General features: G+C 41.5%; 1 protein-coding gene across 1 annotated transcript; it reads right to left on the bottom strand.

Annotated features, from left to right (window-relative positions):
* Window positions 1-2,109: 2,109 nt before the first annotated feature.
* Window positions 2,110-16,743, bottom strand: c8a (complement component 8, alpha polypeptide). The gene is made up of 11 exons (XM_062994465.1): window positions 16,622-16,743; window positions 14,370-14,481; window positions 12,707-12,854; window positions 11,162-11,309; window positions 8,760-8,949; window positions 8,485-8,667; window positions 6,515-6,755; window positions 6,023-6,154; window positions 5,774-5,931; window positions 3,666-3,891; window positions 2,110-2,362 (listed from the first exon to the last, which is right to left on the bottom strand). Exons 1-11 carry the CDS (start codon window positions 16,726-16,728, stop codon window positions 2,211-2,213), a joined length of 1,797 nt encoding a protein of 598 aa, XP_062850535.1. The 5' UTR covers window positions 16,729-16,743; the 3' UTR covers window positions 2,110-2,210.
* Between the last annotated feature and the right edge of the window lie 1,142 nt (window positions 16,744-17,885).

Here is a 17,885-nt window from a genome sequence, read left to right as displayed (position 1 = left end):
TATATTATACTATACTGCACTACACTGTACTTTTCTATACTATATTATACTATACTGTACTACACTACACTGTACTTTTCTATACTATATTATACTATACTGCACTACACTGTACTTTTCTATACTATATTATACTATACTGCACTACACTACACTGTACTTTTCTATACTATATTATACTATACTGCACTACACTGTACTTTTCTATACTATATTATACTATACTGCACTACGCTCTACTTTTCTATACTATATTATAATATACTGCACTACACTAGACTTTTTTATACTATATTATACTATACTGCACTACACTAGACCTTTTCATACTATATTATACTATACTGCACTACACTACACTCTACTTTTCTATACTATATTATACTATACTGCACTACACTACACTAGACTTTTTTATACTATACTGCACTACACTGTACTTTTCTATACTATATTATACAGTACTATACTGCACTACACTACACTGTACTTTTCTATACTATATTATACTATACTGCACTACACTACACTGTACTTTTCTAAACCATTAAGTCCGATAGTACACCATACTGTACTATACTGCATTTTACTAAACTATACTTTTCTATACTATATTATACTATACTGCACTATACTAGACTATACTTTTCTAAACCATTAAGTCCAATAGTACACCATAGTGGACTGTTTTTTCGGTGTTTTCTTTATATTTTGTAAAATTCAATATTACCACACCATACTCTTCTATACTGTATTATACTATACGATATTATACTATACGAATGTACTGTATTATACTATATTTTACTACCCTACACTATACTATACTACACCAGAGATGTTCACAAGTCACAAAATACGAGTCTGAGTCGAGTCATAGTACTGTATTATACTATATTTTACTACCCTACACTATACTATACTACACCAGAGATGTTCACAAGTCACAAAATACGAGTCTGAGTCGAGTCATGAGTCATTATGCTAGAGTTCGAGTCAAGTCACGAGTCAATATAATAAACACAAAACATATATTGGAAATGTAGCGTAGAAATAAAAAAATAATCTGTAAGTTCAGATAAAAAAACAACAACAGATTAGCGACTGTATTTAACTGTTTTACTTCGTGCCTTTATAAAAGCTTAAACTGACGTTTTGTTTTCATTGCAAATTACGGCACAGCGGCCAAAATCCCCAACACAGCAAAAAAATCCATAATACTGCTTTCCTTAACTTATATTCTTCCAGATTCTATTAAATTTATAACTGTGTGTCCCATTAGGAATAGAATCTGTTATTTTGTAAATGTGCTTAGAATTAAAAACCTCCAAACTTTTCCAGGTTGTGAAGTAAAACAGGAACTCGTTGTAAAGCCGATCGAGCGTTTCATTACCACGTCATCTGTGTGACGCAAACTGAATAAATGCAAATAACAGCATTTCTTACTAACAATTACAATCAGAAGCTCTTATTGGTTCAGAAAGCGCTCTTTCAACCATTAGCGTTAATTCTGTAGGTGCGTTTTATTCACATTATCACTAATGTTGCTGACTTTTGTTGTCCACAAGTCATTTTTTGCGAGTCACAAGTTGAGTCCGAGTCATTTTAAACGAGTCCGAGTCGAGTCTGAAGTCGCTGTGTGTGCGACTTACGCGCGACTCACGGACTTGAGTCCCCATCTCTGCACTACACTATACTATACTGTACTGTACCATATTTTACTGTTTTATACTATATTATACTATACTACACTATACTTTTCTATACTATATTATACTATAAAATACTACACTGTGCCATACTGCTGTTTACTATACTACACCATACTATAATATACTTTTCTATGCTATTCTATATTATATTATACTATACCCTACACTACAACATACTTTTCTATACTATACTTTTCTATACTATACTACTCTGCAATATACTATACTGCACTACCCTACACTTTAATATACTGTACTATACTATACTACCCTTCACTATACACAATACTATTTTTAAACCACAGTTGTGTTATGTTTATCACTTAAAGAATGATTTTTTATTTAAAAAATGGTCTCAGTTTTCATGCAGAACATGAACACAGGAGCTCCAGTGTGATTCTCTGTTTAAAAATAAAATGATATTTTTATTAAGTAATATGAGTGAAATAATATTGAAGAGTCATGGTAGAATCATGATCTCTGCAGTACAGGTTTATTTTAGCAGTGTTTCCTCTGCACAGACTTTCCAAGACACTGAAGACCGTCGTTGTTTGGTGCTGGATTGTTGCACTCTCGACTTTGTGTCCTCGTCCCTGAGACACAAGCAGACCAGGAACTCCAGCAGCTCCATGCACCATGAGTAGGACCACCTGAAAATAGAAAAGGAAAGCAGTTTTAACAGTTGTTGTACTAGGCTACAGGTGGTCAAGTGTAACTCTAGTCCAAACAGGAGGTAAAATCTACCGAAAACGTTTTCCTATAGATTAATATTTAAAATCTGCACTGTTTCTGTCTGTTACTGTTTTGCATTCATTTCCTTGTCAGTGGTTGTTGGGTTTGTGGAGAGAAATGGAGCATCAGCACAACACAACAATGCACTAACCCGATTGGTTAAAACATCTAGTGGAATTAAATTGGAACCCATTTTACACAATCATTCTACATTCCACCTTCACCACCACCACATACAAACCCATCCCAAGCTTCAGGGAGGTGTTCGGTTACCCACTTCCCCCACACATCACCACTACTTCTCTGAGGCCTTCATACTATATGATTTCTCAAATCAGCATTAAAAATACCAGAAAGCACAACTGTAGATTAAATTCACTAATGTTATCATTTAAAATGTTTAAAGGTTTGTCATACTTTACTATACTGTATTATATGATACTACACGACACTGCACTACCCTACACAATACTCTACTTTTCTTTACTGTTGTGTACTACACTTTACTCTACTATACTACCCTATACTATACTACACTATACTATATCATACTTTACTGTACTGTATTATATGATATTACACGACACTGCACTACCCTACACAATACTCTACTTTCCTTTACTGTTGTGTACTACACTTTACTCTACTATACTACCCTATACTATACTACACTATACTATACTATATCATACTTTACTATACTGTATTATATGATACTACACGACACTGCACTACCCTACATAATACTCTACTACGCTGTGCTAAACTTCACTGTTTTATACTATACTGTACTCTACTATACTACCATACGCTATACTATATTATACTATACATTACTGTTTTACCCTACACTACACTATACTACCCTTCACTATTTTATACTATATGATACTGCACTATACTACCCTACACTGTACTATACTATACTACAATGTTCTACCCTACATTACTGCATTTACTTCTCACTTTTTAAAAATCATTCTCTGTTGATCTAAGGAGATGTAACATGTAATGTAATAATGTAATAAAATGTAATATATTAAGAATGTAGTTTGTTTGATAGGAAATGAAATGAAGAGAAATCTGTCACTTATATCTGCCACTTCCAGTCTAACCACGGCCGTTAATCTGGCACATTATTCTGGTGTGACTGAGCTTTGAAGCTCTGCAGGTGTCTGATACACTTTCAGCTGGTCAGGATCTGAGGATCAGATCTCTCACCTGTCTGCTGGCTCTTCTCGCAGGCCGTGCCGATGTACCGATTCGGGCAGATGCAGCTGCAGGCAGTGAGCGAGAGCAGGGGAACACCGTTGTTCCGACAGGGGGCGCAGCGGCACCGGTTGAACTGCTGCATGTACTCCTCCCACGCCCGTTTAAGGTGTGGCAGCCTGGTGCCAGCCTGAGCCGCTGCCGTGCTGGAACGTACCAGTTCGTAGATGGGCAGAGTCTGTGTATAATGAGTGAAAGTGAAAGAGAGAGTTGTTTACTCCATGTACAAATGAGACACGTTTAGCCAAAGTTAATGTGAAGTGTGACAGTACATGATCATAGCAAGTAAAGTAAAATATTACACTATACTATACTATGCTTCACTTTACTATACTATACTATGCTACACTATACTATACTACAGTATATCATACTTAACTATACTGTATTATACTATATTATACTGCACTATAATATCCTACACTATATTATTCTATATTATATTATACTATACTACTCTACCCTAAACTATACTGTACTATACTATTCTATACTCTATTATACTATACAATACTATACCATTCTTCTCTACACTATACTATACAATACAATTCTACACTATACTATACCACCCTACACTATACTATGCTACACTTTACTATACTATACTACAGTATATCATACTTTACTATACTGTATTATACTATATTATACTGCACTATATTATACTGCATTATTATACTATCCTACACTGTACTATACTATATACAATACACTATACTACTGTATGCTATACAATACTATTCTATACTGTTATACTATATTATTCTATACAATTCTACACTATACTACACTATATTATTCTATACCATATTATACTATACTATCCTACACTATATTATACTACACAATATAATACTATACTTTACTACTCTACACTAAACTGTAGTATTGTATACTATACTGTACTACCTTACACTATTCTATACTATATCATACTACACAATATTACACTACACTATACTACACTGTACTACCCTACACTATTGTATACTATATTATACTCTTCTTCTTCTTTTCCTTGGCCTTTGTCCCGTTCTGTTGCGGGGTCGGCTCTCAGCGGATCACGGTCCGCGCATCAATTTGGCAGTATACTATATTATACTATACTATTTTATACAATTCTACACTATACTACACTATATTATTTTGTACAATATTATACTATACTACCCTACACTATATTATACTACACAGTATAATACTATAGTTTACTACTTTACACTAAACTATAGTATTGTATACTATACTTTACACTATTCTATACTGTTATACTATACAATATTACACTATATTATACTACACTATACTACACTGTACTACCCTACACTATTCTATACTATATTATACTATACAATATTCTACTAGACACAGCGTAATTATTACATTTACGCGTTGTTCGTGTTGCACACCCATTGCTAACGGATGTATAAAATTAAATAAGTATAAATAATTTGATGCTTTGGCGAGGACCTTTGCTGTCACTGAATGACTCTGTACACAAAGTAAATTCTATAAAAACACAGTGTGACCAGTTTGGTGTGGAGAACATCTTCACCAACATCAATACAAAACAAATAAGAAAAGATCATTTGGACAAACGGTGTTCCAGAGACCTGTAAAATAAACACCACTGTGTACTGTCACCAGTCTGGGTTTGATCAGCTGTGGTGTGATCACGTTAGTCTGGGGAATCTGGTGTAAGATTTCAGCTTAAGCACTTTTTAAGCCACCTTGTTCAACCAAAGCTAAATGTGACCACAGCATTGGACATTGGATGTGTTCCAAATTGCAAACCACTGTCATGAGATAGAGCCAAATAATAAAGCTACTCACTATAGAGCACATGAGCTGCGGTTTGGGATGCAGCCTGGAAACCACTCGGAAAAAACGTTGGCATGAAAAACAATCATTAGAAATCTGTTGGTTACTGTTAGAGAGATCTGTTGGTCTCCCAAGCTGCCCCTGTACTTCAGTATGTGATAATAAAACTCTACTGCTGAAGACCTGGTCTCCTGACTCCAACTGTAAAGGTTTTTCCTTTAAAGTAAACATGATACCTCATGGTCAATGACGGCAGGGCTGTACTTGAGAGATTTGCCCCACTGTCTGTACGTGTTGGCATCACGGATTGCCAGCTGAGCAGCACTGTGTCCCAAAGTTCCTCCTTTCACGAAGCCAATGACATCAACGATCGCATTGCTGCTGGTCTGCTGATCTGCGTGAGAAAGGATTCGACTGTGGTTGTTTTTTTTTTTTTACTGTGACTGTGTTTTAAGGAAAACCAGTAAATGACGAGCCGTACGTACCTTTGTTCCGATCACCAATTTTTTCACATTTTTCTCCTTTTGCTTGCACCTTGGCAGTCACACCCTGAGTGATGAGAGTGGACAGACCCAGAGAGGCGCCAAAGCAACCGCCTATCTCGTACCACTCCAGTTCTGAGTGATAAAAAAGAGTGGATGGTTGGCATTGATTCATTCCTCGTTCCTCGGGTGGCACAGTGTGCAGCTAGTGGAATGGATTCTAAGGTCTTGGGTATGAATCTCACTTCCGGTCACTGACTGTGAGGGTTTTTTTCTATGGTTACGCCAGTTTTCTTCTGGTTAGAAGTCATTTGGCTGCTCTTAAGGTGTGAATGAGTAAATCTGTATGTTACCCTACAGTTAACTGGCGCCCTCTTTGGGTTGTGTTTCTGCTTGGCGGCCAGTGTTTTCATAATGCTGGACCCACCGTAACCTGGACCAGGATTATCCTGATCTGTAAAAGTAGTGTAAATGCAGGTATGAGTGGATCCTTACTCTCTTGTATCATGACCTGCTTGTTGACCACCACTACGTAGTCCAGGACGCCCCCCATGACGCCACTCGTGACGTAGTGAGTGCCAAACTTGCTGATGAAGCGGGAGTAGGCGCCAAAGTCGTAGACTTCAGGCAGCTCCATCAGAGACATCAGCATGTCCTCGTGCAGCATCAGATCCTGACTCCTCATCTTAAAGTGGGTCGTCTCCACCCTGGACACCAGCCGGAGGAACCCCACATCCTACATGGCGACAGGCACAAGGTACAGAGTCGAATCATACAGCAGAGTCTACAGCAACCAGAGATCTACTGTACACCGACCAGGCATAACGTTATGACCACTGACAAGTGAAGTGAATAACACTGATTATCTCTTCATCATGGCACCTGTTAGTGGGTGAGATATATCAGGCAGCAAGTGAACATTTTATCCTCAGAGTTGATGCTAGAAGCAGAAAAATGGGCGAGCGTGAGGATCTGAGTGAGTTTGAGGGCCAAATTGTCATGACTAGATGACCGGGTCAGAGCATCTCCAAAACTGCAGCTCTTGTGGGGTGTGTCCCGGTCTGCAGTGGTCAGTATCTGTCAAAAGTGCTCCAAGGAAGGAACAGTGGTAAACCGGCGACAGGGTCATGGGCAGCCAAGGCTCATTGATCACAGTTTGTTGTGTATGGGGCTGCATAGCTACATACCAGTCAGGGTGCCCATGCTGACCCCTGTCCATCACCGAAAGCTCCAACAATGTGCACGTGAGCATCGGAACTGGACCACGAGGAATGGAATGGAAGCAAGTGTCCTGGTCTGATGAATCAGGTTTTCTTTTACATCACTTGGATGGCTGGGTGTGTGTGCGTCGCTTACCTGGGGAACACATGGTACCAGGATGCACTATGGGAAGAAGGCCAGCTGGCGGAGGCAGTGTGATGCTTTGGGAGACGTTCTGCTGGGAAACCTGCCATCCATGTGGATGTTACTTTGACATGTACCACCTACCTAAGCATTGTTGCAGACCATGTCCCCCCTTTCATGGAGATGATATTCCCTGATGGCTGTGGCCTCTTTCAGCACAAAGCAAAAATGCTTCAGGAACGGTTTGAGGAGCCATGGAGGCCCGACCTCACAACTTACAGGAGTTAAAAGATCTGCTGCTGACATCTTGGTGCCAGATACCACAGCAAACCTTCAGGGGTCTAGTGAAGTCCATGATTTGATGGGTCAGGGCTGTTTTGACAGCAAAAGGGGGACCAACACAATATTAGGAAGGTGGTCATAATGTTATGCCTAATTGGTGTAAGCTATAATACAGATTAACCTGTTTGGGTATACAATCACTGTCTGGCAAAGTGTAAAAAGCAACAGATAATCCACAGACAGTAATTGTATACCCGCAATGCTTATCTGTATGGTAGGCATAGGTGAATTTACACCATACAGACAAAAGTATTGAGACACCCCTTCTAATGATTGAGTTTATGTTTTTAGCCACTGCAAATGCCAACAGGGGTAATAAATCAATTATATAAAGGAAATGATGTGCTTTGCAGTAACAGTTTAGGGAAGGTCCTTTCCTGTTCCAGCATGACTGTGTCCCTGTCCTGACCTCAGCCCCATTAAACAGCTCTGGAATGAACTGGAACATCAGCTGAGGCTTTCTTGACCAACATCAGTGCCCAGCCATACAAATGAGCCATACAAATCGTTTGACTGCATGGGCACAAATTCCTAAGCAATTGAGGTTTAAGGGCCTTGGTCAAGGGCCCAACAGTGGCAACCTTGCAGTGGTGGGGTTTGAACCGGCAACCTTCTGCTTACTAGTTCAGTACCTTAACCGCTAAGCTACAACTGCCACAATGACTGCAGACATGATTCAAAGTCTAAGACTGGCTGTTATAGCAAGTATAGTCCAACAAGGCCATGCTCAGGTGTCCAAATACTTTTGACCACACAGTGTACATACCTCTCCATCGTACCTTACTGTCGTACTTGGTTATGTTTTCCAGATGTGCATATTCGATCGACCCAGACAACCCCACCTCCACATACATGACCCCCACGGACACTCCCATGTTGAAGGAGTTCTCGGTTTTTATAGCTTCCAGTAGCTCCGTGGCGTCACTGTAGTATTCCGATGATTCCTGGCCTGTAGACTGAGCCTAATATAAAAGCATTTTATACGTTTAAAACAGCCAGGTTTGATTATATGGGTAATACTATAGTAAAGTGTCATAACCGCCAGTTCTCATACCACCAGCCGGTACGACAGGAAGTTGTAGGGCATCCTGAAGTACTTCTCATCGTCACTGTAGTAGAGGTTTTCACAGAAGGCGTCGTAGGTCAGCATCCTCCACTCTCCATTATAGATGTACTCGCAGATGCCCCCGAAGTAGTTATGATCGAGAACGCGGTCCACAAAAACATCAGACAGGGCGTTGTAGCTGAAAAGTGCAGGCGTGGAAGAGTTCAGGTAACATATTGTCACTTAAAAAGACATGAATGATTTCTGAAACTGTTCCACTATATACCATAATAACAGGCTTCTGATAAGTATGTCTGTGTATGGGTACTGTACAGCTGGGCGATGATGTTGCTGTCCCCAGAGCTGTTGAATGGGGCTAAGGTCAGGACTATGTGCAGGACACAGTAATTGAGTGAGTGAGTGAGTGAGTGATTGAGTGAGTGATTAGGTAAATGGGTGATTGCGTGAGTGAGTGAGTGAGTGAATACATGATTGAGTGAGTGAGTGATTATGTGAGTGAATGAATCAGTAAGTGAGTGAGGGAGTGAATCAGTATGTGAGTGAATAAGTGAGTGAGTGAATATGTGAATCAGTATGTGAGTGATTGAGTGAGTGAATCAGTATGTGAGTGAGTGAGTGAATCAGTATGTGAATGAAAGTGATTAAGTGAGTGAATATGTGAGTGAATCAGTATGTGAGTGAGTGAGTGAGTGAATATGTGAGTGAGTGAATCAGTAAGTGAGTGAGTGAATATGTGAGTGAGTGAATCAGTATGTGAGTGAGTGAGTGAGTGATTGAGTGAGTGAATATGTGAGTGAGTGAATCAGTATGTGAGTGAGTGAATATGTGAGTGAGTGAATTAGTATGTGAGTGAGTGAATATGTGAGTGAGTGAATCAGTGAGTGAGTGAATATGTGAATGAGTAAGTGAATCAGTATGTGAGTGATTGAGTGAGTGAATCAGTATGTGAGTGAGTGAGTGAGTGAATCAGTATGTGAGTGAGTGAGTGAATCAGTATGTGAGTGAGTGAGTGAATATGTGAGTGAGTGAATCAGTATGTGAGTGAGTGAATCAGTATGTGAGTGAATGAGTGAATCAGCATGTGAGTGAGTGAATTAGTATGAGTGATTGAGTGAGTGAATATTTCAGTAAGTGAATCAGTATGTGAGTGAGTGAATCAGTATGTGAGTGAGTGAACATGTGAGTGAGTGAATCAGTATGTGAGTGAGTGAGTGAATCAGTATGTGAGTGAGTGAATCAGTATGTGAGTGAGTGAATATGTGAGTGAGTGAATCAGTATGTGAGTGAGTGAGTGAATCAGTATGTGAGTGAATGAGTATGTGAGTGAATATGTGAGTAAGTGAATCAGTATGTGAGTGAGTGAATGTGAGTGAATACGTGAGTGAGTGAATATGTGAATGAGTAAGTGAATCAGTATGTGAGTGAGTCAGTGAGTGAGTGAATATGTGAGTGAGTGAGTGAGTGTTTGAGTGAGTTAATGAGTGAGTTAATGAGAGAGTGAATAAGTGAGTTAATGAGTGAGTGAGTGAGTTAATGAGAGAGTGAATAAGTGAGTGAGTTAATGAGTGAGTAAGTGAGTGAGTTAATGAATGAGTGAATAAGTGAGTGAGTTAAAGAGTGAGTGAGTTAGTGAGTTAATGAGTGAGTGAGTTAATGAGAGAGTGAATAAGTGAGTGAGTTAATGAGTCAGTGAGAGAGTGAGTGAGTGAGTTAATGAGAGAGTGAGTTAATGAGTGAGTGATTGAGTGAGTGAGTTCATATGTGAGTGAGTTAATGAGTGAGTGATTAAGTGAGTGAGTGAGTTAATGAGTAAGTGAGTGATTAAGTGAGTGAGTGAGTGATTGAGTGAGTGAGTTAATGAGTGAGTGATTAAGTGAGTGAGTGAGTGAGTTAATGAGTGAGTGAGTGAGTGAGTGAGTGAGTGAGTGATTGAGTGAGTGAGTTAATGAGTCAGTGAGTGAGTGAGTTAATGAGTGAGTGAGTGAGTTAATGAGTGAGTGAGTGAGTGAGTGAGTTAATGAGTGAGTGAGTGGGTGATTAAGTGAGTGAGTGAGTGATTGAGTGAGTGAGTTAATGAGTCAGTGAGTGAGTGAGTGAGTTAATGAGTGAGTGATTGAGTGAGTGAGTGAGTGAGTTAATGAGTGAGTGAGTGAGCATTGCCCTGTAATGGATTGATGCCCTGTACATCAACTGTTCCTGCCTTGAGCCCAGTGTTTCCGGGAGGCACAGGAAGCACTGTGACCCTGACCAGGATAAAGTGGTTGGTAGAACTGAATGGGTGTAGATAACAGGTCAGACAGTGACTGTGGAACTGGACAGTAAGCGCGTCTGACCGGGTGCACAGCTGGATCGTGTTATGTTTTGTGTCCCTGGTATTTTTGGGCTCGTACCCCTGTATGGCTTTCTCCGCCCCCGGGATGGGCAGCATGCCGACACATTTGGTTTCACGCTCTCTGATCTCCTGACAGTCGTCCTCATCGCTGCCCTGCATGCAGTCATTATCACCGTTACAGCGCAGATGCTGACCGATGCATCGTCCTGCAGGCACACAAAACAACCAGCGTGAGCAAAAGTATGTGGACGCCTGACTGAGCTCATCGCACTGTTCCAAAACCAAGAGCATTAGATGGAGCGGATCATTTAGGGTGGATGGAGCACCTTAATGTGTCATATATACAGTACATCTACACGTGTACAGTACAGGCTCTGGAGCAGAGAGGGTTAAGGGCCCTGCTCAGGGGCCCAACAAAGGCTGCATGGCAGCGCTGGGATTCAAACCCACAACCTTCTTTTTGGTAACACACAGCTCCACCCACTAGGCTACCACTGTCCTTAATGTAGTGGTGTCTTCTTTGCGTCTGACTTTGGAGCATGTCTGTGGGAATTTGTGCTCACTTGTTCTAAACAGAATAGACTAGAACTCCTTTATTTGTCATATATACATATACAGGTATAAGGGCCTCGCTCAGGGGCCCAACAGTGGCAGCATGGCAGCGCTTGGATTTGAACCCACAACCTTCTTTTTGGTAACTTACAGCTCTACACACTAGGCTGCCACTGTCCCTGATGAAGTGGTGCTTTTTCTGCGTCTGACTTTGGAGCATGTCTGTGGGAATTTGTGCTCATTTGTTCTAAACACAATAGACTAGAGCTATTTGGTAAACCTTCTTTTTGGTAACTCTCCCTAATAGAGTGGCGCCTTCTTTGCGGCTGACTTTGGAGCATGTCTGTGGGAATTTGTGCTCACTTGTCCTAGACAGAGTAGACTAGAGCCACTGCATGGCACCACTGGAACCGAGAGGGATAAGGGCCTCGCTCAGGGGCCCAACAGTGGCTTCATGGCAGGGCTGGGATTTGAACCTACAACCTATTTGGTAACTCACAGCGCCTTCTTTTTGCGTCTGACTTTGGAGCATGTCTGTGGGAATTTGTGCTCACTAGTTCTAAACAGAATAGACTAGAATGCCTTTCTTTGTCATATATACATATACAGGTATAAGGGCCTTGCTAAGGGGCCCAACAATGGCTGCACCCTACTTGGTAAACCGTCTATTTGGTACCACACAGCTCTACCCACTAGGCTACCACTGTCCCTAATCGAGTGGTGCCTTCCACAAGACTTTGGAGCATGTCTGTGGGAATTTGTGCTCACTTGTTCTAAACAGAATAGACTAGAGCCACTGTATGGCGCCACTGGAGCTGAGAGGGTCAGGGGCCTCGCTCAGGGGTCCACAAATGGAAGCATGGCAGAGGCAGGATTCAAACTTTTAATCTTTCGATTGATAGCCCAAAGATTTACCCACGCAGAAAACACCACACAGAAAGGACCCGGATCGTTCAACCTGGGAATCGAACGCAGGACCTTCTTGCTGTGCGGTGCCAGTGCTACCCACCGAGCCACCGTATTTGTGAGAGAGCAGACAGGAAGTCCTCACCTGATTCCGGACAGGCGTACATGTCTCCACACTGGTCCTGAGGATTACACTCCTCCACCTCCTGCGGGCAAAGCTTCTCGTCCCACTGACTGTGCACACACCTGGTACCGCCGAACTGGGACAGGTGCTCCACGTACTGGAAACGGACCTGCCGACCACACAGGGTGCACACACCATTCCAACACCGGTCACACACACACACACACACACACACATACAGTTAACCTGACTGCACGTCTTTAGACTGTGGGAGGAACCCGGAGCACCTGGGGGAAACCTACACAGACACAGGGAGAACATGCAAACTCTATACAGAAAGGACCCAGACCGCTTCACCTGGGAATCGAACCCAGGACCTTCTTGCAGGACCTACTGAGTTGAGGTGCTTTAGCCACACCCGGTGAAGTTGACAGGTCTGGTGTAGAGATACTTAAATGGTGCAGCCGTCTTTTATGCTGCTAACCCATCACTATTAGTGCTATCAGCCAGCCAGGTGTCTACACAGGCATGGCTGGCTATGTCTCGAGGAATCTGGTGAACCAGACCCACCTCGACCCTGACCATGATAAAGCGGCTCAACCCCAACCAGCACCTTTGGAATTACTTACAAATGCTCTTTATCAGATTAAGCACTGACATACTTCATTATTAGCACTCATGGTCAGGGGTCCACATATACAATATTGCCAAAAGTATTTGGACACCTGATCATGAGCTTGTTGAACACGCCACAATTAAAACAGAGTGACCTCTAAGTGATATTTCCAGCTAGGACATCAGCCGCTCATCTGAGAAGGCTTCTCACAAGACTTTGAAGTATGTCTAGGTATGGGAATTTGTGCCCATTCGGTAAAAAGATGACAGCATTCGTACGGCCGTCAAGAAAGCCTCGGTTGGTGTTCCAATTTGTTCTAAAGCTGCTCAAAGAAGGAACCAAGAACCAGGCTTTTCTTCATGTCTTTATAGATCTTTGCTTTGTGCACAGTCCCTAAACTGTTACTGCGAGGTTGAAAACATGTCATTTTTTAAGCTACCTCCACCACATTTCACATCTGTATAGATGTGCCTTTAAAAGTGACACCTCACATACTGCAGCAAGAGCTTTCTTCCTTTCTTTTCAATCAGGCTTTGTTGTAGTACCACCCTGGATAAAGCTGGAGGTTGGAAGGGGGCACGTGTTACAGAATCATGCCCATCTGCCATGCCAATTAACGGCAGACAGAAGAAAGAAAGAAAGAAAGAAAGAAAGAAAGAAAGATATCCTTTATTTGTCATATATACATATACACATGTACAGTACAATGAAATTCTTTCTTCGCATATCCCAGCTGGTGTTGGAAGCTGGGGTCAGAGCGCAGGGTCAGCCAACTTACGGCGCCCCTGGAGCAGACAGGGTTAAGGGCCTTGCTCAAGGACCCAACAGTGGCTACATAGCAGAGCCAGGATTTGAACCGCCAATCTTCCGGTTGATAGCCCAAAGCCCTACCCACTAGGCTACCACAGGCCCTAGGATCCAAGGATCATGAAGGTGCTGATGATCGAATAAACTGTGTTGCATGAGACTGGGGCTTTGTGAGGGGTGTGAAAACTTTTTCACACTAAGCAATCTAATATTATTCTAGGCTTCTTTGAGGCAGGTAAAATATGAAGGTTCTTCACTCACCGTCTTGTCTGTGCAGGAGTCGCATGGTGTCCAGGACGTCCAGCTCTTCAGCTTACAGTCGATGGGAGCAGGTGAGCTGGTATCTCGAGTTCTTCTAGAGAAAGTTCTAGTCCTTCAGACAGACACAAGTCTGGATTAACAAGTGAGGTCCAAGGTTTACACACACTTAAAAAACAATGTGGATTATGGTAGATAGATTATAGAGGTGACTTCTCTGTGCCCAAATGAATAGTGTAAAGATGCACCCATTAGACTAACCAACATGCCATACAAAAGGAAAGTCTGGGAGGCATTTACAGAGCTCCAACTATGGTTCATCTGTTTTCACAAATCAAGAACATCACTTGAAGAACTTCTAAGCAACTTTAGATCCCTGCATACACAAGTACAACGGACATGGAACAGTGGTGTCTAAGGCAGTGATAGAAAATCCATGGATGCTCAACCATTATCCATTACCCTAGAACAGGTGTATCAAACTCATTTTCACAGAGGGCCACATCTACATTATGGTGGCCCTCAAATTGTAACGTATCCTGCTGTGAATGTGAATGCGGTCGTCTTTTAAGTCTTGGACAATTTTTTGTTTTTCTTGGAGGTTAAATACTGTGGTTGGTGTCAAAATGTAAAATTTATTCTGTATATTTATAATGTACGTATATCTACATTTATATTGTACTGTTTTACCACAGACACGGCCTCATAACACAAGAGACATACCGGTTTCTCTTCTTGAAGCACCAACTTGTTTTTTAATATATATTTTTTATTTTCTTTATGCTTTTTCTTCCTTTTTTCCCTTTTAGCGCGTCCAGTTGCCCAATTGCGTCATGCTTCCTCTCCACCAATGCCGATCCCTGCTCTGATTGAGGAGAACGAAGCTAACCCAGGCCCCGTCCGACACGTGGGCAGCAGCCGTATGCATCTTATCACCTACACTTTGACGAGTGCAGTGCAGCTCAGCGTGGTGTACGGAGAGACACACCCTGACAGCATTCTTTTCTCATCTCTGTGCAGGCGCCATCAAGCAGCCAACGGAGGTCGTAATTGCACCAATCGTTGTTCATGTGACCGCTAAGCCTTAGCCGGCAGGCAGAGCCGAGATTCGATATGATGTATTCGAGATCCCAGCTCTGGTTCCAGTGTGTGTTTTTACCACTGCGCCACCTGAGCGGCCTAAAGCACAAAATGTTAATCACTTTCACATCTTTTATTAAATTCTCTTCGTTCTGCTTCAGTTTTCTCTTCTTGTACACTTTGGGAATATTTGTAAATATTTCTCAACATCATCTAGTGGCGGGATGTGTCACTTTGTCACTTTGCAGGTCATAAAATTGGCATGCACTTTGGGAGATGCAGTTTATGTAATATTTTACAGTTTATTTTAAGACAATTGTAAGAGTTTTTCCTTTTTCTCAGCTAGACAGACAGACAGACAGACAGACAGCTCCCTCCAAAATACAGTTATGTCGATTTTATTTGCTTCCCAACTGTACACTGTGTGCATCAGAACGGAGTAAAACTACAAAATACAAACAATAAAAACAATAAAATCCTAATACCGGCACATAGCTGTAGTCAAGTGTTACATCTGGTACAATATGAAATTTAAGCAAACGTAAAATAGCAGTTAGCGAGTTAGCATTTTGTAAACGAGTTAGCATTTTGTGTAAAAATACGAATTGCTATAGTAACGGTAACGGCCATATTTAATTACGGTAAATTTGTAACCGGATCTCTGTAACAGACGATGCTTCTGTACTGCAAGAGAATTAACGTCTATTTATTATTATTTACGCTACTGACTACACTACGCTTCTTTTGCCGCCAAAACGTAAAAGTCACATGGCTTCTCAGCAAAGTCAAAGTTAGTTGCCATGACTACAATGTCAACAGTTGCCTCTTAAAGGCGCAGGCGTCTCATTAAATTATAAGTACGTCTCTGTAACTACTCCAACCATCACAACAATCGTACGTCTTTTAAGCTCTCGCGGGCCACATTAAACGACGTGGGGGGCCGGATTTGTCCCGCGGGCCTTGAGTTTGACACCGCTGCCCTAGAAGAACACAGGTGTCACTGTCCACAGTAAAGCAAGCTTTTGTCCATATAGCATACATATAATAATATATGACAATAATAATAATAATACATGATAGACAGAAAGCACAGTGCGTCAATCTGAAAAGCAGAACAGAGTTAGCCAACCACACCACAGGGAACAGAACCGTCTCACATACGACCATCACCTCACCTGTTATACGAGGAGCTCCAGAAGGTATTAGTAGATTCTCCGAACGTGTGGACGCAAAGCAGAGACAAAACAACACAACACCAGACAGAAGACACAAGCGCATTCATGGCTAAAGCGGCTGTTTTCGGATGAACCCGAAAGCTAGATGTTGACCAGAAGGACCTGTCAATACTGGAGAAGGTAAATGATTGACGATAATCAATTTGGGATCAGTGGGATTGTTGGAAAAGCCTGATTTTCAGTAAAGCTCCACCTCTAAATAAACAACACTGGTTTGTTTACACTGACAAAGTCACACGGCATGATAGAAATGTTAGCATTGCATAACATGGGACATTTAGCTGCTCAAAAAGACTTGGTCATTAAATAAAGCACGGTTTAGTGTAAATAGAAGCTAAGCGTATCATTTATTTAGAGATTATTTATGTTTTCCTCCCCCAATCATCTGTTAAAATATTTGGCCGAAAGTGTTTGGACACATGTCTATGAGCTTGTTGGACGTCCCATTCAAAAACTAATGCTATTAAACCGCTCAGGTGGCGCAGCGGTAAAAATACACGCTGGAACCAGAGCTGGGATCTTGAATACATCGTATCGAATCTCAGCTCTGCCTGCCGGCTAAGGCTGAGAGGCCACATAAACAACGATTGGCCTGTTGTTCAGATATGGGCGGGACTAAGCCGGATGGGGTCTCTCTCTCTCATGACTGGTGCAATTATGACCTCTGCTTACGACACATCGCTGAGTTGCACTGCATTCGTCAAAGTGTAGGTGATAAGATGCATACGGCATGCTGCTCCCTTAGCTTCGTTCTTCTCAATCAGAGCAGGGATCGGGCATTTGGACGAATTTGGAGAAAATGTGTAAAGAAAATAATAATAATAAAAAAACTAATGCTATTAAAATAGAGTGACCTCTACAACAACAGACGCTCTCCTCTCACGATGTCTATGGGAATTTGAGCCCATTTAGCCCAAAAAGCATTTGTGTGGTCAGGCACTGATGTTGGTCAAGAAAGCCTCAGTTGTTCCAGTTCATTTCAGAGTTGCTCAGTGTGGCTAAGGTCAGGGCTCTATGCAGGACACTGGAGTTTATTCATGTCTTTATAGAGCTTGTTTCGTTCACTGAGGTACAGTCATGCCAGAACAGGAAAGGACCCTCCCTAAACTGTTGGTGGAAGCATGTCATTTCCATTATATCATTAATTTATTACACCTGTTTGCAATTGGAATGGGAAAATTAGGCTGAAAGACATGAATTCAAA

Source organism: Trichomycterus rosablanca, chromosome 4 (assembly GCF_030014385.1).
Source record: "Trichomycterus rosablanca isolate fTriRos1 chromosome 4, fTriRos1.hap1, whole genome shotgun sequence".
Classification (NCBI taxonomy): Eukaryota; Metazoa; Chordata; class Actinopteri; order Siluriformes; family Trichomycteridae; genus Trichomycterus; species Trichomycterus rosablanca.
Note: the sequence above shows the minus strand (reverse complement) of the source record. Positions and strands in the feature narration are given on the sequence as shown.

Excerpts from the sequence above, each read along its gene's own strand:
- c8a (XM_062994465.1), bottom strand. The coding sequence starts at position 16,728 with ATGAATGCGCTTGTGTCTTCTGTCTGGTGTTGTGTTGTTTTGTCTCTG. Across the intron at positions 12,855-14,369 it reads ACTCCTGCACAGACAAGACG|GTCCGTTTCCAGTACGTGGA; the intron begins GTGAGTGAAGAA and ends TGTGGTCGGCAG. Across the intron at positions 3,892-5,773 it reads CTGCCGTCATTGACCATGAG|ACTCTGCCCATCTACGAACT; the intron begins GTATCATGTTTA and ends CATTATACACAG.